The 21228-nt window shown below is 36.2% G+C and overlaps 2 protein-coding genes across 2 annotated transcripts; both read left to right on the forward strand.

Annotated features, from left to right (window-relative positions):
- The first annotated feature begins 1167 nt into the window (after positions 1–1167).
- Positions 1168–20207, forward strand: Vang (Strabismus domain-containing protein Vang). The gene is made up of 2 exons (XM_066406971.1): positions 1168–1662; positions 17883–20207. The coding sequence occupies exons 1-2, from the start codon at positions 1535–1537 to the stop codon at positions 19423–19425; spliced, it is 1671 nt and encodes a 556-aa protein (XP_066263068.1). The 5' UTR covers positions 1168–1534; the 3' UTR covers positions 19426–20207.
- On the forward strand, positions 1529–12118 carry LOC136420164 (guanine nucleotide-binding protein G(q) subunit alpha). Its single transcript, XM_066406983.1, has 2 exons — positions 1529–1662; positions 10941–12118. The coding sequence occupies exon 2, from the start codon at positions 11039–11041 to the stop codon at positions 12107–12109; it is 1071 nt and encodes a 356-aa protein (XP_066263080.1). The 5' UTR covers positions 1529–1662; positions 10941–11038; the 3' UTR covers positions 12110–12118.
- Positions 20208–21228: the final 1021 nt, after the last annotated feature.

The following is a 21228-nucleotide window of genomic DNA, read 5'->3' on the forward strand; positions in this document are numbered from 1 at the left end:
CCTTTTAACGGTCATAGTCATTCTCATGTAGAACGTCCCGAAAGTCCGAGAGTCGTCGAAGATTCTCAGGCGAATACCAAGTGAATTTGGTGACATAGGTGTTTCTAGTGATGATAATTTTACAACGACCCTTTTGCATAGTCAAATTACAAGACTTCAATTAGAAGTTTCACTGAGTTCTTCTGGAGCAATTCAGCAAGGAAGCCTTTAAGCTCTATGCTAATATCTATGAGTGTCCTCTCATCATGCCCAGCAGCATAAGTCCAAACTTTTAGATCCTCTGTTTCGTCGCTAATGAGGTCTCTGTGTCTTCTGCCACGTAGCTGCTTAAAGGAAACTTTTCTACTGGCCTTTTACGCTCAAAGAGAGCCCAGAACCTCCTGTGGTATACGCAGAATATTTGCTGAATCGGTATTACGTTGCAATTATGCACCATGACGCAGACAATGTTAGTAGGCACAAAAAGGATTTTCATTTGAGGGTGGTAGGGCTAAGGCTGCGCTGGCACAAATATTACATGATGGATGTTATGGGGTTTATTGCGGAGATTGTGCTGTTGGGATTGTGGGGTTGTTGAGCGTGGTTGGGAAGGGATTGTGTTGTGGGGGCAAAGTGAAGAGGTTGACAAAAGAGAGGACTAATTAAATTAGAGGTTATAATAGTGTACGCGGGGATGCGTTGGGTGCTCAAAGATGAGTGAGATAATGCAACTGAAATATAGTGTAGGAATATTTAGGATTTTTAAATAAACTACTGTTTTAATTCGAATGTTTATGAATTATTTTTACATCTACATGTAATATTCGGCACTTATTGGGGCACCAATGGCAATCTCCAAGTTTCTGCATTTTTTATAAAAAAAACTCGAGCAACCTTTGGTTGATTTCACGACAGTGCTGGCCCCTTTGGAATAACTACTAAAGTAAAACATCACTAAACTCTCTGAGTAGATTATGTATACAAAATCGAATAATCTTGATTACTTTAGTTTAACGCGTTTCTGTTTGTACCATTAACTTGTAAATAAGTGCCGTGTTTAATTTATACATTCCCCGCTAGTTAAATAACAAAAAAGAAATAAATAAATTCATTTTTAGTGTCAATTCTCATCTCTAGCATCGCTTTCGCGGCCTCCCGTCCAAACCCAACAGCAAAATTCGCCATTTCCGGTCGTTAATGCGCACGCCTCAACTTGACATCTATCATCGATCTCCTGTCAACCGGCTGCGCTTAGGTAGCCATGTTAAGTTTCTAGTCAATGAAATATTTAATTAAAATTTCCTATTTAAAATGCGGTAAAAGTTGAGAATTTCGTTCGCATTACATGTGGCACTTGTGGGAGGTCGCGTGCAAGTCTCTGAAGTGTCGGAGAAACCGGCGTATCATTGAGAATTTCAGCAATGTTTACATAACGTCAACACCTCATCAAGCGAGTCAATGAACTCCCTGCAATTTGTAAAAATTCAGGTATTCTTATAGTAGCCAACGAAAAATTCATGAGTAGTTCTGTTCGACCACATTTCCGGGCAATTTTATGGGTAATGAAAGTGTTAGTATCATGGAAACTGAATCTGTAAAGTCCGAGAACAGTTCACGATCCAGGCGCTCCCGTAGTCACCGAGATAGAAATAACTTCAGGCAACACTCACATCGAAGCACAAGGTAAATATTTCTTACTTTATTACCCAAACTATAAATTCTAACGTCAAAGTTGGTTTACTTATTAGTATTTTATTACTGCTGTTTGCTATCCTTCAGTATAAGGTGCATAGGTGGATTCTAGGGCGTATCATACTCACTCAAATATTAACAGTTTTTTTCGCTTTTTATTGCCTGTTTTAGGGTGTTTTGTCTATGTTTTCATCTTTTAGTCATTCAACTTACATCTATAGTTTTAAGGCAACAGTTTAGGAGGCAGGGTCTCCAATATTTCTTGCCCCTTCGCAATTACCTGCATGAACAGAGAAATACACACAGTACAATACTTTGTTATCAGCTGTAAAGATTTTATGAGCTTAAAGTTGTAATTCTAGGCCTTAAAATCTTTTCTTATATATCGAATACATCACCACCTAAAATCTGTTTCGGCCCACAAATCAATGAAATTATTTTTCCCGGTGTTACCACTTATTTGAAATTTACATAATTCTCCTCCTTTATAGCTAAACAACTAATTATGTTACTTGCATGAATGAGATTGTTATGTCTATTTTTTGGGTATTAATGCCAATAATAATTTGTCTGATAAAGTCAATAAATCATCTGTCCCTTAATATTGCAGCAAACAAGGGCAAATTGTAACTAGATAATGTACTAGATGGAAAACTATTAAGGCTTTTTTATGTACTTGAATGCAGGCCAAATAGCAGGGGGCAGGATAATAATTAATATGATTGTTAATTGATTAATGATCCAGGTACTTTTATATGCGTTCTGCGAATCACTTAGAGCAAATTGCACATGTTGCATTAAGGTCATCTGAATCACCTCATGTTTACTTGACCAAAATTGATATGTGTCTTACAAAAGACCTATATAATTTGTGCATATTTTAAGTTTAATACAGGGTGTCCCAATTAAAATGTAACTAAACATACCATGGCTAGAAATGTTCTTTTTTATGTTATTACATGGATATTGCTGGACTTTAATAGGTTAGAAATACTAGACTAAATGTCTAGGAATATTGTAACAGACAATAGCAATTTTTAAAGTTTGTTCAAATCAAATTACTATTTTTTCTTCGAAATATATATATCGAATATAATATATGTCGGAGATTTATTAGTCTTTAAGATTTGTAAAAGTAGCATTAAGATAGACAATAAGATGAAGGGCAGGCTGACAGGGCCATCTGAAGACAAAGCACTGTTGAATGAGGTCACTATTGCCACGGCGCGCTTAAGTGGCCATGTGTGCTAATTATTTGGGTGACACTAAACTATTGGTTCCTTTGTAATAGGGACTAGCAGGTACTTTTCCCACGGTTCTGAAGGACTCACTAGAACTGGGAAAGTTAAGACAACAGGGACAAAGAACGGGCAGAAGAGCGGTCGTGGAATAGTGAACTGGTTTGTCTGTCTCTTCTATCTTTCTTTTCTCTGTTAATAAAAAAGCGATATGGCAAATACAAAAAAAATGGAGAATACTTCACAAGTTACTCCGACATATATAAAATTAAAAAAGAATGCCCGTCAAAATTTGTAGTAAGTTCTGTTACATTCTTGTCATAGTCCATATCTGACCCTGATGGGACAATAGCAACAATCATGCAGCAGGGCTTGGACATACTGCTTTCATCATTGAGTCAGATATGACTAACTTGAACCTGGGCTATGTCCTTCGAATATGCAGAATTTCGGACTTGGTTTTATCCTGACATTGGAAATGAGTAATCACAGTAAAACCTTTGGACTAATAAATTTGACTTCTTCTATAATGAAAATGTAGGAAAAGTTATCGGTCAGGATGCATAACAGAAGAAACAGTGGGGCGGCGGTCCATCAGTAAATGTTAACATGCATACAGCAAAGGAAAGTTGAGAGAATATCAATAGAACATAAAATAGAGAATTATTCAGACAAAAAGGTGGTTCGTCACTCTTCTTTGACATAGAAGCAGCATTTGACAAGACAAGGACTGACAACATTTAAAAAGTTGTTATGGTCAATTAAGCCCTACCCCGATAACAAGACATGACATTCCCAGGTCAGATCCAAGAGAATAAAATTTGGGACACCCTGTATATTAGGATAAAGGATTATTTATTTTATAATGTCGTTATCTTTTGGATTGATCCATAGGTTTAATTATGTGCTCCTCTCTGTGCACTAAAATTAGTGGAAGATTTAATGGAATAACCTCAATTACTATAATATTTGTGGACAAAATAGCGGATTTTCAGCGTTTGCTGCAATTTGAATCAGCCTTTTTTAAAAAATGTTAATTGCCTCTGTGAGGTGATTTGCCCCTATTAACTGTTTTGTTTTTTGAGTGAATCAAACAATATTTTCATATATATATTTGGTATATCAGGACTTTAATAGAACTTCCTATCTGTTCTTCAGCATTTCGGGTTTAAACGGAAATGATCTCAGTAAGTACTTAAATTTTAAGTAGAACACCCTGTATATTATATTGTTTAATGGAGCTCTTGGTGTTGATTAAAAGAAATTAAATCTTATTTAATTACTTCTAATTGTTTTTCACAAATGAGAGATATATGTTTCGTAAGTATAATGAGTTAGCCAAAGGACACATCTAAACATAGGCAACACAACTTTTATCTAATTCATCACCAATTTTAAGCACATACTCTTTATTTGCGAGAAAACTGTTAAAAATTATTAAGGAAAATTTTATATTTTTTACATTTATAAGCAGTAAGCACCCGATCGACCAAGATGAGAATATACCTGGTGTTCTATGTAAAATTCAAGTATTGATTATTAATATCGAACATGATTGTCGTTGATTGATCAATTATTGATGTTGTTTTTTCATTAAATGGAAATGCTAAAAACACGGTAGGCTGGTGTTGCACGGTTAAGTGGTTCCTATACCTGATATACCAAATATATGGCCTAAAAATGTGATTTCAATTATTTGAAAAACAAAAAAGTTCATAGGTAAACTACCTTTCAGAGACATCTGGTATACTTGTACTATGGCCAATGTTGAGCTGTAGGGAATAAGTAAATAGTAACAGGTCCCTTCTTCAGCTCTTTAAATTCTATGCATTAGATCTGAAATTTAATATAGAAGATTTTTTGCTTGTCAAAATCCAAAAAACAAATCTATTGGCGAATAAAAATATTTTTCCTCAAAAATGGATTTGTGGAACCAAACCAATTTTTAATGTTAAGGGCTTCTGTTGAAGTTCATTTCTCACTTTTCAATTTAAATTCAAAGCTAAGAGGATACACCGTGATTTGCATGTTTTAGTCTCATTCCTGATTGTACCAAATAAACCGAGAACTTGTAAAAAAGTTGAAATTACATAGAAAAGGAGGAAACATTTGAGTCTTAAAATTATTGTCACTCCTTTTTTTCTGAAGGAACCCTTAAAAATAGGCATTTTGTCACTTGTTACTAGTTTCGAGTCAATTTTTTTGTTCAGGGCTTTGTGATGCTCAATAGCGGCTTTCAGATTCATGAGCAAGTACTGAGAGAAGCTTAATTTTTCCTGTAACCCAACTAATATGAACCCTATAGATTCAAAACCTGCCTAATCAATTTTGGGTGAAAAAATTAGTTTTATTCACCAATGGAATACACAATCCCCAAGTAATTTGAACCTATTCCTACGGGATGTCCCAAAATTAGTGCACAAGGTTTTAGCATTCTACGTTAAAACGAAGTTTATATGAATGTAGATTCACAAACGTTTCTTTAATGAGATTCTCACAAGGTGTTAGAGATTAAGTACATTTTTAAGCACTATTGCACTAAATCTTTGGCTGTTTTAAGATATTTGCGAGGCTTACAATGATGTTTTGTGAATATATTGAATGAAGGTTGTAAGGGAGCTAAGAAAAATGTTCATTGAATGAGAAGTTTAAACTTGGAGGATGAACATTGGCTAGTGACAGAGTTAAAAAAATTTGGAAAAGTAAAAGAGGGCGTGACCCTAGAGAAAAATGTGCGATTTTAAAAAAACGCCCTGTATCTCTTATTGGGTTGTCGTGAATTAAATCTAACTCTTATTCGTTGACTTTGTTCTTGGGTTAAATGAAATGATTTTGAAAATCGAGCTGTTATAATCTGTAGAGTTTCGTGATGACTGGCCCAGTACGCCTCTGTTTTCTATTTTTTGTAAATTTAGTCTTACGATAAACTAAACGTCAAGAATTGTTAAGTGCTTAAAAATGTCTGAAAAAATGTAAAAAAGGTCTAAAAAGGTAACGAAATGCGCATTCAGGTAGATGGAGATACAACCGATGATTCCATGTTACGATCTTCTAAGTCATTTTAACTTAACTCAACTGGCATTCGCCAGATGCAACTTCTTGGGTATGTTTAATATAATAATTTAATGTTTTTAAAATTTTTATTCAAAATTAAAACTAAATCTTAAAATTAAATTGGTGCGGAAATATAGTTATAAGGAGGATTATGATATTTGCGCGTTAATTGAAGCGCTTTTTATTTTGTTACTTAGTCATTCTGCAGAGTTACCAAAAAGTTTGGAAATTGCTTAATATATTAGAAAATATCAAGCACATTTTCGTGAGATTTAGCACGCTTTAAAAATTGTACCCTTTGCTGCACAATCTTTGGGGAGAAAAGTTTTTGAGATAAAGACGCCTAAAATTTGCAATTGCCTTATCTAAGTTGTAATATAAAATACTGTTGAAAATCCAGGCATGACAATTAAAAAATACATTTATGTTGCGCAGAAAATGTGTCCTGAGGCAGAATTGCCCGCAGGAAAAAAATAAAAAAATTGTTAGACGTCTTATGCGGGGTATTTTTAGTATCTTAGGTAAAAGGGTAAAGTTTTCAATAGTACTCTCATCCTTGGATCAGTATAATTTAATAGATCTTCTAAAATACGCCCTAATTTTCGTACGAATCTGCAGATGATATCTTCCATTTTAGACTTTTCCCAAACTTTTTAATCTTACCTCCTTTTTTACTTTAATTTTGCGCCCTGTATGGCATGGTCTGTCAATTCAGCATCAGTTGGGATTTTTTCTATTTGTACTAGAAATAGAACTTAATTTAAAAGCGTTCAATCTAGTTCATTCAGTACTGGACTCCAAATTCGAATTAAATACGCAAAAACCTGTACAGAGCTATAAGGAACAAACTTAAATTAAATTTTCATCGTTAAATTTCCCTTTGTATAGTAGCGAATTGTTCTGAAACCTATATTTATCACATTTTTAATATAAAATACCCTGTTAAAATCCGAGCCGTTAATTTTGAGACATCCTGTCTATTTGCTCCTCAAATCTGATTTTGACTTATCCGGGCCGGGGTAGAAGGGAAAAATTAGCTTCCTGGTTCCATCATCAGATATGGTAAAATCGTTAAGCTTCAGCGTACAGACCTGATATCTTACTATTGCAGTATATAATTATTTCTAATTTAATATTGAAATCATTATTTAAAAATGTTCTTAGTGAAGCAGTTGCGACACTTTAAGATGTCTTACTCCCTTACCACATATAAGAAAATATGTCTTAAAATGTCTGGGGTTATGCTTCACTGGTAAACATCTCTCAGTATCGCATTGCAAATAAGAGTGTTCATTTTAACATGACTATTTTTTATGTTAACTTTGTGTTGCGCCATATTATTTAATAGAAGTTACAAAGTCATTAAAACATGTCTCTGTATTGAATCAAATATTAGTTCAAACTTGTTGCATTGAGTTAGTAGTTAGTTCGTTAGTTAGTAAGTAGGTATGACTGCCGCAGGGTATAGATGTTGCATTTTTGCCTTCTTGCAAATAATTGTTGAAAATGCGAGCCTTCTTTTGGGAATTCAAATTGTTTTGCGTTAGGGAGTGAAAGTAGGTATTAAGTCAAAATTCAATTATGGCTCCCATGTTAGAAATCGTTTAATTTTGTCAATAACAATGTTTGTTCATATAATCATTGACTTTAAGTCGTGCTTTTTGACTTTTTCCCCTAAAAATTGTCTCCTTTACAGCGCCACTGAAAAAGCAACTTAAAAAAATACGTGAAGTAACGCGTATTCTACAAATAACGGGTGATCGTTAAAAAATAAGTCCTTAATTATTATCCAGAAATAAATCTGTATCAGAACCCAAAATTGGTTTCCGCCGGCAATTGGTAGGTGCCCGGAACCTCAAATTGATATGTACTTTCCTCCTCCCGTCCACGGGCGTAAATAAGGATGAAACGTATCAATTTGGAGTGTCACACCTCTCAGCCACCAGCCAAAATCGCCTCAGTCACAACTGCGACTAAATGTGTTTTTTTCATTAATGAATAATATAACAACAATCTTAAATAATCATACGCAGGTTATGAAACCCGTTGAAAATACATCCCTTTATTTTCGCTTCACATAAAAGCGATTTTTCCTCAAACCTTTCCAACGACAAGCAATTCCTACAACATTATCTAAAATAACAGAATTTGGACTAATTTAATTGATTTTTTCTTGAATTTGTTGCCTTAAGTCATCTAAATTTCACGCAGGTGTAACAAAAATATAATTTTGAATGTATGGCCATGGGGAGAAATCACAGGGAGCCAAGTCTGATGATTTTGCTGGATGCCGAACGATCAAGATACTGGGTAAAAAATTTCTAAGTTTGTGCAATATAGTGAGCAATTAAACCATCCTGCTGAAAATAGCTATTTGGCAGTTCGTCATCGTGAAGTTGTTCAAGAAACGGAGTGAGAATTTTATTTTGGCTGCAGTGAGTGTTCCTGAACACCTAACAATGCTCCAGTTTCAACACATGATTTCATGAAAACAGACTAATTGAAAGTACTTTTAAAAAATTGGAACAACAATTCGTTCGCTTATTGGTGTTTAACGCCTACTTTGCCTGGATGTAGGAGCTTCTCCATAATTACATGAGAATTTTTCGCTGCCCAAATTTTCATATTCTGAGAATTTACAAAGACAGGAATATGAAACCAGGCTTTTCCAGTAAAAAAGAAAAATGTTTCTGCAACTGCATCGTTGTTGGCAATAGTGTTGAGTTGTTACTGATAGAACTGTATGCCTCCATTGTAATCAGTAATCGGAACAAAATGGACACGCTAAGCATAAAACTGCAAGTTTTTTTCGCAGTAGTTTACGACATGTTTCAAACGAAACCTAAACTTGTTGAGAAAAGTGCCTAATTTACGTCGTGGGATTTTCGTCAATGACCTCTTGTGCAGCTCGAACGAGGTCTTCTGTGAGGATAGTTATCCGTCCACTTACCTCTTTACGTAAAATGCTTCCTGTTTCGCGAAACAAGATTACGCTCATTTTAAGAGTTTTTTTTTATTCTTAAAAGTAAAACGTAAAAAGTAACTTACCAATAAAAAAGCTTTCTATTCCACTGTGTACACACGCCATAATTAAAGAGTTATTAAAAAGGTTTTGAAAACCTTTGGAAAATGCAGCAAAAACTGAATGAAATTATTGAAAAATGAGGCTATTTTGAGCAAGAAATCGTTTAAAAAAACACTTTTATTTCATATGACGATCACCTGTTATATTGAAAAAATAGGGATTTTTTTTGTAGTTAAAAATTGAAGATAAATTGAGATTTCATTTGTTGCATAAATGAAACTGAGCACAAATAGCCACAAAATAAAGCTGATAAAACATGTTGGTCAGAGTCAACGTATGGAATAAATGGAACTTACCCATTTTTGGACAGAATGTTAGTAAAAACACTTTCTGCAGATTCATAAGTGCATGTGTTGACCATGACACACATCTTTTATCTGCTTTATTTTGTGGCTCTTTATGCTCAGTTTCATTCCCCGTCTATCTGTATCTGTATCGATTGAAATCAATGAAATAACCAGTTATTCCTTTGCTTTTTTCATACACTTTTTTATTATCTTTGATTAAACGCTGAAAATTCCAAACTTGAAATATAAGGACATGTTGCGAAATTCTATTTAAGAAAAAAGTTGACACTGTATCACAATGAAAATAATCATCGAACATTTTGATTTATAAATGACAATAAATTAACATAAAATACAAATTGAAATCCGGGCAATAAAAAGGTTATTTACGATTGAAGCGCTAAAATCCAATTTTTTCGAAACACGGTTTTTTAAGTTGTTCAAGTATTCTTTTAGCACAGCGATGTATTGCCCGAAGGGCAACTCCTAAACAGTTTTTGTCCATTTCCCAACTTTATGTGAGATTTTTCGGCTATAATTGGTATGCGTTTGGAACTCTAAATTGCTATGTTTAAACTTTATGTAATTTTGAATTGGTATGTTTAATCCTCATGTAACTTCATGAATGGAATGAGGGAGGAGCAAACCTACCCAATTGAGGTACCACAGTCTACCAGTCACCTTTCGAAACGACTTACGATATTTGTGGACAAACTGGCGAATGTTCATTTTGTTAATTGTAATTTAATTTAGATATAAGGTTTGTGTCGCCATCTATCGGCGTTGTATTTAATTGTTTTGAATTCTTTATTGCTGGCGTCGCCATCTAGAGAGAATTCGCAATAATACGATTATAAACAATAAGACCTTGAAATTCAAAGGCAATAATTGCGAGATTCGGGGCCAAATTATTAATGTGCTCTTAACTTTAATTGTAGGTTAATTTCCATATAAAATTCAAAATAGGGCATAGGTGTTTTTTAGATTTTTGGTTCCTATGGAAAGTAGCTTGATGGCGAAGTTATTAGCACATTAATAATTTGACCCTTGGCATCTTTATGAGCAGAAAAGCAAAATTTTGGCATGTATTTTCTTTTGGTTGTTTTGCTCTGTGTGTCTGCCCAATATTTGACTTACCTAGGACTAGGGCCAAATTACATGCTCACATCATCGTGTTAACATTCGATTGTCTGCCGAGTTTGTCAGAAAATTAATAATTTGGCCCTAAGGACCGTTGGAGCATTTAGCCGATGCAGAAAAAGGATGAATGATCGCATCTGCCAAATGCCCTCGATAAATGTATCCACCTTTATATGTTTTTCCATAACACAATAATATTATCACTATCACATCATCATGTCGTTACCAACAACTCAAGTTACATCAATCCAGCGCTTTAAACGGCTTGTTGTGCCCATTATTTTTGTGTTTAGTCGCTCATCCTTTGTGTTTCTTTGTATATCGCTGTTCCTCCCGGAAGTAGATCGGAAGCACCCGGACGCGTCACTCTTCTCATTGCCCTCAGGTGTTCATTTATCTGTTTTGTGTACCTTTAACCCCGCTTAGTGGACTGAAACATTAACACACACTTCTCTTTTGTTCAAGAAAAAAAGTCGTCTGGGCCCCAAAAGTGCACTGCTAAGGCGAGAGTTGAGAGAGCAAGGATTGAGTGAAAAGGGTCCTCTAAGGGACAGTCCGTGACCATGCAGTGCCCGCAGTGTTGTCAGTCGGACGAGGCCCGCGAGCAGGAGCGGATTAACGCGGAAATCGAAAAACAGCTGCGCAGAGATAAGCGGGATGCGCGTCGCGAGCTGAAACTCCTTCTGCTGGGTACCGGGGAGTCGGGCAAGTCGACTTTTATTAAGCAAATGCGCATCATCCACGGCGCCGGTTACTCGGACGACGACAAACGCTCCTTTATAAAGCTGGTGTATCAAAACATCTTCATGGCCATGCAGAGCATGATTAGAGCCATGGACCTGCTGAAGATCCAGTACGGGGATCCGGGCAGCCGCGAAAAAGCCGAGCTGGTCAAAAATATCGATTATGAAACCGTGACCACTTTCGAGAGTCCCTTTGTCGAGGCCATTAGGGACCTCTGGAACGATGCTGGAATTCAAGAATGTTATGATAGGCGTAGAGAGTACCAATTGACAGATTCGGCCAAGTACTATTTGAGCGACCTAGATCGGATAAAGGCCCCAGATTACTTGCCCACGGAGCAGGACATTTTGAGGGCGCGAGCTCCCACCACCGGCATTATCGAGTACCCCTTCGATTTGGATAGCATCATCTTTCGAATGGTCGATGTGGGCGGACAGAGGTCCGAGCGAAGGAAGTGGATCCACTGCTTCGAGAACGTCACTTCCATCATCTTTTTGGTGGCCCTCAGCGAATACGACCAGATATTGTTCGAGTCCGAGAACGAGAACCGAATGGAGGAGTCTAAGGCACTGTTCAAGACCATCATCACCTATCCGTGGTTCCAGCACTCCTCCGTCATTCTCTTCTTGAACAAGAAGGATCTGCTCGAGGAGAAGATCATGTATTCGCATCTGGTTGATTATTTCCCCGAATACGACGGTCCCCAGCGGGACGCCATAGCAGCTAGAGAATTTATTCTAAGAATGTTCGTTGACCTAAACCCGGACAGTGAAAAGATCATATACTCTCATTTTACTTGTGCCACTGACACTGAAAACATCAAGTTCGTGTTCGCAGCAGTCAAAGACACGATTTTGCAGTCGAACTTGCGGGAATATAATCTGGTCTAGAGTCGGTTAGTAGAGTCAGTCCCCAGTTTGAGTGAAACCATGAGAGAGAAGTGAACATTTTTTGTGATGAACTAATTAACTGTCTATTATATGTAATCTGTGTCAAGTCGTGCTTCACTTGATGTGCCATTTTTATACAGTTAGATTATGGACTTTTGTCTAATTTCGCGAAAGGCTTGTATTTTATTGACTATAAAGATTGTCGCTGTATAAATGGTGGTCCATAAAGTCGAAAGCAAATGGAAAACGTTTTTATTACTAATTATTGCTATGAAAATACCATTTTTGATGAAACTTAGCGCATAATGATTCAGACAAACAAAATCAAGTCCCTTCGGAAATATTGTTGCACGCCTACTGTATATAATGTATGAACTGCTCACGAAGAAGGCCGGAAAGGTTTTTCGTCCATTTTGAGAATAAGGGGAAATGTATTCAACCGAAAAGATTCTGAAAACAAGAATCGATAGATGTCGGCGATTAACCTTTAAGTAATTTCTTCAATCATGTACTTACAGAGTTGGTAATGTCAAGGGCCAATGTAGAATTATTAATCGAGGACCCGAATGACAGGTGAATGCATTAAAAAAGTGTTCTCCAAACGTGAAGAGATGTGCAACAGCATTGATTAACCGCACCGAGCAATTACTTTCTTTGAAGCGTTGGGCACACGAACATGTGTGGCTTTAATTAGCATTTGTCTGATGTTTCCATATACAAAGCGTCCCAAAAAAAACGCAAAATAACTACATCGAAAAAACTACTTGAATTGTGTTTCAACTTCAAACAACACCGGCTATAGGTCGCAAGGCTTCTTTGCAGCACTACAGTCAATTCACATTTCAAATGCTAAACTATACGCGGATATTTCTGCAAAATTGCTTAAGATTTGAATGGAATTTTACAGTTACGGAGAGCCCATACTTGGCAACTAAGAAATATTCATTTGTGGCTCTGTCACCACACCGCTGGATGTCTGTAAAGAATAAAACGTCGACCCACTGCTTTTTCGTAAAATAAATGGCAATTTACATTACCAACTAGGCCACACATAGTTTTGGGTAATGAGTAACATTAGTTACACAAAATAGCATTTTTTAATGAGTTGTATGCATGTTTTTTCCTAAATTTGCTGTTAGATGAAAAAATAAAAAATAATGGTATAAGCTTAAACATGGTCAAGCGGCGCCCTGTATTGGTATAACTACAGCAACTATATTGCTACTGGTTCCATTTATTTACCAAGTTATGAAATGACGGTATCTTCTTTCATTGTTTAATTACTTGCGATACGGAACGCTTTTAGTCACTGGTTTCATAAGCAAAATTGTCACTTTATTTGTCAAAACTACAGAAAGGTTGTGTTATTTGATTTTCGCGAAGAATTTTTTTCCCTGTGGTATGTATATATGAGCAAGAACAAAATATTATATACACCCTGTATAAACATAAACGAGTATGGCACATATAGTAAACTAAAATTATTTTTCGATATGCACTATCTGATTAAAGAATGGCGATTTATTTTTGGGATGCCCTATATGCCTAACATACGTCTAATTTCAATTTCCTCAAACAAATTCTAATTGTTTTTCTATTTGGAGGAATACTTAGATGTTGCACCCTCTAGAATATCATGAGCGTCCCTTATACTTTTTAGTTTCCATTTTTTTTATTTGATATGTCGTCCGCCGATATTTCTATAGGTTTCTAGTACGAGTATCTACGACTCTAACTTCAATTTCACCAAATTGATTTTTTTTTTTAATTTTAAGAAGTACTTGAGTGTGACACCCTGTGGAATACTATAAGCGACCCAATAATTTTACCCATTTAAATTTTTAAAACTTAAATAGTAAATTGTTAACTTCAGAAAAGCATTATGATCATTGACGGAATATTACTTGAAGTTTACTTGTGTTTGTTTTTTCAAAAATTGCTTAATTTATCCCATAGGTACCTCTCCCCAAAATTTGAAAATACGACGAAAATCATTGAAGTAGAGTGGTTTCGAAAGCAGTAGTAATTTTTTCAAAACTTCGTTCATTTCTTTCATAGATTTTCCTCTCCAGGTTTCCGTCCAGTGCGCCTCTGGTTAGTTCAGGTTAATTTAGAATTAATTCGAAAATATCAAGATTTAAAAAAAATTCAGAAAAACACAAAAGTCATAGTACGGTTTCAAATGCTTGTACGTTTTGTTTAAGACTTGCTCTCCGGATTTTTATCTAGCCCGCCCCTGATTATCCCTGAATTAATTTGAAAATTTGGATTTTAAAAATAAATAGACGTTTAGATAAAGTATGTCAAACTAGATGGGGTCATTGGCGTAGAGTCCCTTTGTCCCATAGATTTCATTTCTTCAGATTGCTGTATATCTCTTATACCTTTAATTTTAATTTTCTCGAACTGTTAAACTTGAAATTTTAATTTAAAACTTCGAAAATGTGGGATAATAGAAGAGAATGCTATAAAATATATGAAAGTGTTAAAAAATGCAGGTGCTTCAAATTCTAAAATATGATTACTATGGGGGAAAAATTCGGAAAACGTTGAAAAATTACGGAAGTTCTTGGAAAATTAAGAAAAATTATCAAAATTTAATGATAGCAGTGAAGTGAAAAGAATTTGATCTCGAAAGGGAAGAAAATATGAAATAATACGGAACATGTTGCAAAATGGACCAGAAGTAATATTTATGGCGGTAATATTACGAAAACTTAAGACGTAATGTTGGTATTTTATGAATCTAAGTTCTTCAAAATTCTATAAAGGAGAGTGACAATATTAAGGGAAAATTTACTAATCAATCGTACTCATCATTAGGCCATTGAATAAATTGCTTTCAATAAGGATCAATCGCCGATATTGTTGAAAAAATAAGTTTTCAGTTTATGAAACACTGTAAATTCCTTAAAATTACCGAAAAATAATTCCCTGAGCAGTTTAGTTTATTTCGAAGGATTCAGTTCTAATTTACCTAATTTAAGGAGAATCTTGCTTTGCACAAAAAAGTGGTTTTGTATATGGTTTATATTTCGATGTAATTACTATAAGCACAAATTACTGAGTTATACATATTTTGATACAATAATGTGTTATAGTTATTTAGTTTGCGTCAGTCATAGGATTAAACATGTTAAGGTACGCTGTTCCAAGTACATAAATCCGATGGTTCTGTGTTTTAGCAAACAGATAGTAATCAGCTCGGTAATCAAGCAGTTAAAATAAGTTCAGATGCAGTAATAAATTGTAAGTTTTAATATGCACAAATATGCGGTTGTGCTGCTGTACGTAACTTATCATAATTTTGTCAAGAATGTCATTTTCTGAGGAATTAACGATAAACAAAGTTTCCCATTCGTCTTTTAGTTTGGACTATCCATTGAGTAATACGTTAATGTAGAAATAATTTTTATAAATTTTTGCAAAATTTGTTTAGGAATAATTGACGAGCGTTCAAAAAATTTACAATTTCTTGAAGGCTCTTATTCCCTTCATCTCAAGGGAAATATTTCCTCGTTTTTTGTGTTTGATCCGACCTTATTAAATAGATGTGTGTATCTCATAATTATTTCCTTTATTATTGTCTTTATGTCAAAATTTACGTCTTCCTCAACGGCTGAATCTCTTACACCGCAGATATAAAAACTAAACAAAAAAAGGCATTTTTTGAACGCCCGTTATATTTGTGTGGGTTGTTTTTTTGAATGTGACCCATTAACTACATGAGTAACAACAAGCACAAATCATATTTATCGTATAACATAGATGAAATAAGGCTTTTTCTATTCTTCATAACCCCAAAACTGTACTTCTTGTAAGTAATCATAGAGAATTCCAAAATCAGAATTTTATGAACATGTAAACGTTTGTACTAAAGACAATACATTATGTCTAATCTTAGGCCGTTTTATTTTATCGTTTATCCAGTGGAAAGTACGAAATTTCACACTGTTTGCTTGTCGTTACGTTTGCACTTTAATGAATTTACCGAAGGTCCCTCGTACCTATTTGGTGTATAGTGTGGTACAAGTTATAGTAGAACGTCGCTGTGAAAAGAGTGAGTGACAAAGATTCATTTATACAAGATTTTACGCGTGGAAATGAGATCGACGCGGAGGTTTCATGAGTGGCAGAAAGTTACCGGGGGCGTTTGATAACTTGAAACTTTGATTTTACTGATTTCGTGTGCAATCTGATGGTATTTTTTAATAAAAATGTCTTTTCAAAGGTAATACAAAAAATGCATCTTTAAATCTTGTATGTTGGTACAGGGTGTTCTATTAAGAGCGGCTATCGGCTATATGTCAGAAACTATGAATGGTAATAGTGTGAGAAGGATCTTATTAGGGAACTTGGTTAAGAAAAACTCTTTTCTGTTATCGCAGTGTTGTCAGTTCTACTCGAAACTAATGGCAGCATAGGATTTTTGAAGGGCAATCCCTGCATCTGAAGCAGTTTTTGGATCCAACTTTATAGCCTGAGCAGTTTTCGCCATATTAAGTTTGTCACTAAAGTTTAACTATTTTAGAGTAAAAGACCTTGAAAAAACGAAAAGTTCGCTTTTTAGAAGGCTATGCCTTTTTTAGAGGCGTTTTTAATGAGTGAAAATTTCGATTTTTCAAAGCTAATTTTCTTGAAAATGCCTAGTTTTAGAGGCAAATTTAATATGACAAAAATTGCTCGAGCAATAAAGTTGTATGCGAAAATTGCCTCGGATAAGTGGGTTATTATTCCCTCAAAAATCCTATGTTGTCACTGAGTTCGGGTAGAATTGGCAACGCTACAATTAAGATATTTTTCCTGATCATATTCTTCATCGAACGAGATTTTTGTTTCTAACTTCTACCATTTATATCTTTTGTGGTATATGCGATTACCTCCGTTAATAGGAGTATGATAAAATGTTTTGTGTTTGAGTAATTTGGTATAAAAGTCCCGGGGACTTTGGAATAAAATTAAACGCCCCTTGGGTGTAAAATTTTGTCTATTTAAATAAGTAAACATGTCGGCTCTTAAAGGTGCAGAAAACACCTAAAATATCACCACAAAAATCACTAAAATAATACGTTGGGAATATCACGTTGCGTTTAATAGGCATTTACTGTGTATATTCAACAGTCGGCTGCCATCTTGTTTTAGAGACAAAAGCACAGCGCCACGTTGCCATTTTTTAGTCTGAAAGAACCACTGTGATACTAATAATCTTGCGTGATATCTTAAGTAAACACCCCACATAATACAAATTATTAATTTAACGGTTAGCAATACGGATAATTCCGAGATATAACAGTATTTCGAATAGCTTCGCGTGCATGTTTGTGCAAGTTCAAGGCCGCAACCGCCTAAAAAAGCCACCGTTTAGCTGACTGACTTCCATGGAATTCTCAATTAATTATTCCACAGATTGCAATTTATTGGACGATAATTTGTTTAACACATCGGCTGCAAATCGCTAAATATATTAGCATTATAATCGCGAAATGCGGTCGTCACTTTGTAAATTAGAAACCGATTTAAAAATATTGAAATTACGAACCCTCAACTGCTGTAGCAACCTCTTTGGGTCAACGGCGGCTGCTCTATAAGCCTCTAACGTAGTAAAAGGTTTTGGTCTTCTAATACGTAGTTACTTCCTCGCAGTGAGAGCAGCAACATACTAATTTTCCGACAAACGTAATGATGGTGATAAGATTATTGAAAGATATTTAAAGCCTGGGTGCAGGTCCGATAGTATTGTAGCCCCCCTATATGCGAACCCTTTTTGTTGCAGAAGCAGTAAGTCGCGAAAGAACGAAGACATGGCCCCGTTTCAAACAGCGGTTACCTTAACCCCAGACAATAGAGACGGGCAGGAAGTGATCGAAGTGCAAATATTGCCCCAAGATGACAATTGGGGTGAGAACACTACTGCTATAACGGGGAACACTTCTGAACAGTCCGAGTCCACTGAAGATGTGAGCAATTGGCCAGGGGAGCCGGACACAGGAATCGGGTTCGTCTGTCAACAATACGTTGGAGCTTTGATGACTTATGGGTTATCTACCATCGCGTTTTTGAGCCCCATTGCCATGGTAGTGTTCCCCAAACTGGGCTTCTTTCCAGCTTTATCTAATCGCTTGGGATTGGCCGAGGGAGATCGCCTATTGGCCTGCGGAGCTGAATGCAAAGGCCAACTGGTTTCCTTAGCCTTTAAGCTCATTATCCTGTCCATTGGTGCTTGGGCAGTTTTCCTGCGCAAACCCCACGCCACATTGCCCAGATTCTTTCTATTCCGCGCGGGGATTCTCCTCTTTGTGCTGGTTTGCTGCTTCGCCTATTGGCTTTTTTACATAGTCCAAGTGACTGAGACTGCTAGGGCAGCCACCACTCCCGAAGAAACTGTGGACTATAAAGCCCTAGTGGCGTACGCCTCGAGCCTCACCGATACCTTATTGTTCGTGCACTATCTGGCGGTAGTTTTGATAGAAATTCGACATTTACAACCGCAGTACTACATCAAAATCGTGCGCAGCCCAGACGGGGCCAGCAAAGCCTACGCAATAGGGCAACTGAGCATTCAAAGGGCGGCAGTTTGGGTGCTCGAAAAGTACTACACGGATTTCCCCATTTACAATCCGTACCTGGAGAGGATTCCTGTGTCGAAGTCCAGGAAGACGTCCACTAGTTTTAAGTTCTATGACGTTGATGGGGGGAATAACACGCAAATTCAGCAGTCTCAGTCGAGAGCAATGTTGGCTGCACACGCTAGAAGGCGCGATTCCAGCCACAATGAGCGGTTTTACGAAGAGCACGAGTATGAGAGGAGGGTAAAGAAACGCAGGGCTCGTTTAGTGACAGCCGCAGAGGAAGCTTTTACTCACATCAAACGGCTGCACCACGACCAAATCTCCTCAATCCCCATGGACCCTCACGAAGCCGCTCAAGCCATATTCCCATCCATGGCCAGATCATTGCAAAAGTACTTGCGCATCACCAGGCAACAGCCCCGCCACACTGTAGACTCCATACTGGCCCATTTAGCCCACTGCCTCACCAACGATTTAACTCCGAAGGCATTTTTAGAACTCTTTTTGATCAGCGAACCAGTCTTGCAGAACGATAAGGAGCAAAAGGAAGTTCAGACTTGGGCTTTGATCTGCGAGGAACTGCTCACCAGACCCATGACCGATGGCACCACTTTCCAGCTAAGGCAAAACGATGTTTCGCTTTTGTGCTCCATCAGGAAGCTGCCTCACTTTAATATTACGGAGGAGGTCGTTGATCCAAAGAGCAACAAGTTTGTGTTGAGGTTGAATTCGGAAACGTCCGTATGACCTTTGTATACTTCGCTTGATCGACTGATTTAGTTTAAGTTTATGGTTAACTCAGGTTGTTTTAGTTCAAGTTAAATCCCTTATTCCAATCTTATGTGGAAAACTTTGCTCATATTTTCTTATCAGAGGTGTCCTCTGAGGCGCTGAAGTTAGACAAGTGCGTTTTGTGGAGTTCCTCACGCTCAAAAAGGTAAGTATATAACTACTTTTAGCTTACCCTTAAATTTGTTGATTCCGTAGTTAAATTACACGTACTAAAGTCGCAACAGTTTATATTGACTTAAAAGTTATTAATGTGTGTCGTGCATTTTCTACTAAACTTTTCTCTCTACTAGGATAGACATCATCATTAACTAAACTATGAAATAGTTTCTAATTTTAAGCAATCTCTAGGTAGTCAATGTAGATAATATAATAATCTTCTAGCTATTTTTCTAAATTATCAAAAGTCGCCATATCTCTACCAGTCTCTGAAATATTAAATACAAGAGACGTGATATCAATGCCTGCATAAATACGAACATTCCTCGTAATTTTTATAGTCCTTTATCATATTGTACTAAGTATTATATAAGCCGCAATTTGTTTAAAGTTTCTCAGTGCATAATGTGCACTAGTTTCAATAATAATAATAATAATTAGGTAGCGTTTTCATCCAGTGATGTTTTGATACTCATACGTACACAACTCGTAGCACAAGAAACCGTAGTGTAGGTAGGAATGTAATATATTTTGTGACACTGTTTCCTAATAAATAAATGTATTTGGTCGGTGTAAAGAAAGTTGTTTTCAATTTAAATCGTTTAGCTGGCAATAGTTGTTTTCATGAAATTACATAGTGCATCATAGTAAAATAGATGTTTCTTGACATATTGGTGATTAAAAATTTTTTACAGAGGTTTTTGCGTCCTTATACGTGGCGCCATCTTCCAAGTAACCTTTGAGCCGTAAACTTGCTTTCTTAACATTTGGTGCATAGAAATGTTGTAGTCTTTTCATTGTTTTAGTGAAAATACTTGCAAAGAGGACTATAAGTCAAAACTCAGCTTAAAAGTTGATTCATAAATTCTGTTTCATCGTATAAATTGATAGATAGACGATATCTATGTTCCCCAATCATTTTGCTACAATTCACATCGTTTCGTTACACATCTGCATCTTATTATTTCCACGACGAAATATCAATCTGTAAGTATTTTTTCATAGTGTCCTTATTTTTCTAACATTACTTCTATCGCTACAATATAGTTTTTTTCTATTTATCGTTTTATTTTAAAAATCAAGTTATAACTTCTACAGTAATATCACTACTCGAGACACTGACAGATTTCAACACAGTCACTTGGTGTGTGCGTCAGTTAGATGATGTATTGCGAATATGTCGGGATTAGGTGTGCGTGTTTACCAATCGAGGTGCCGGCAACAGGGTAGCGTGCACCTGGAGTAAAGGGGCTCGTTTTACGTTATAGTACCCGGTGAACGTGCCGAAGAAATCAGTATTCAACCAGACAGAGAAACTGTTCCGGTAGATTTAATACCTACTCAACCAACTACACACAGAACTAAGGTTTGCACTAACTATCACAGCTTGGTATGACCAATACTAAGGGTAATGTTATTTGCACTGTTCCTCTAGAGAGCTCAGAATGAAAGTAAAGAAAAGAAAGCTTTTTAGGGGATACTTCCCTTTTTAAAAGCTAACGAAATCTCCTCCCCTTCGCCACTACTGTCACCTGTTAAGTGAGTCTTTCCAGGCCGTGTCACTTGTCGATGCAGGTTCTTGGAGCGGGCGGTCTCTCGAGT

The sequence above is a fragment of the Euwallacea similis genome, chromosome 3 (assembly GCF_039881205.1).
Source record: "Euwallacea similis isolate ESF13 chromosome 3, ESF131.1, whole genome shotgun sequence".
In the NCBI taxonomy this organism is placed as follows: domain Eukaryota; kingdom Metazoa; phylum Arthropoda; class Insecta; order Coleoptera; family Curculionidae; genus Euwallacea; species Euwallacea similis.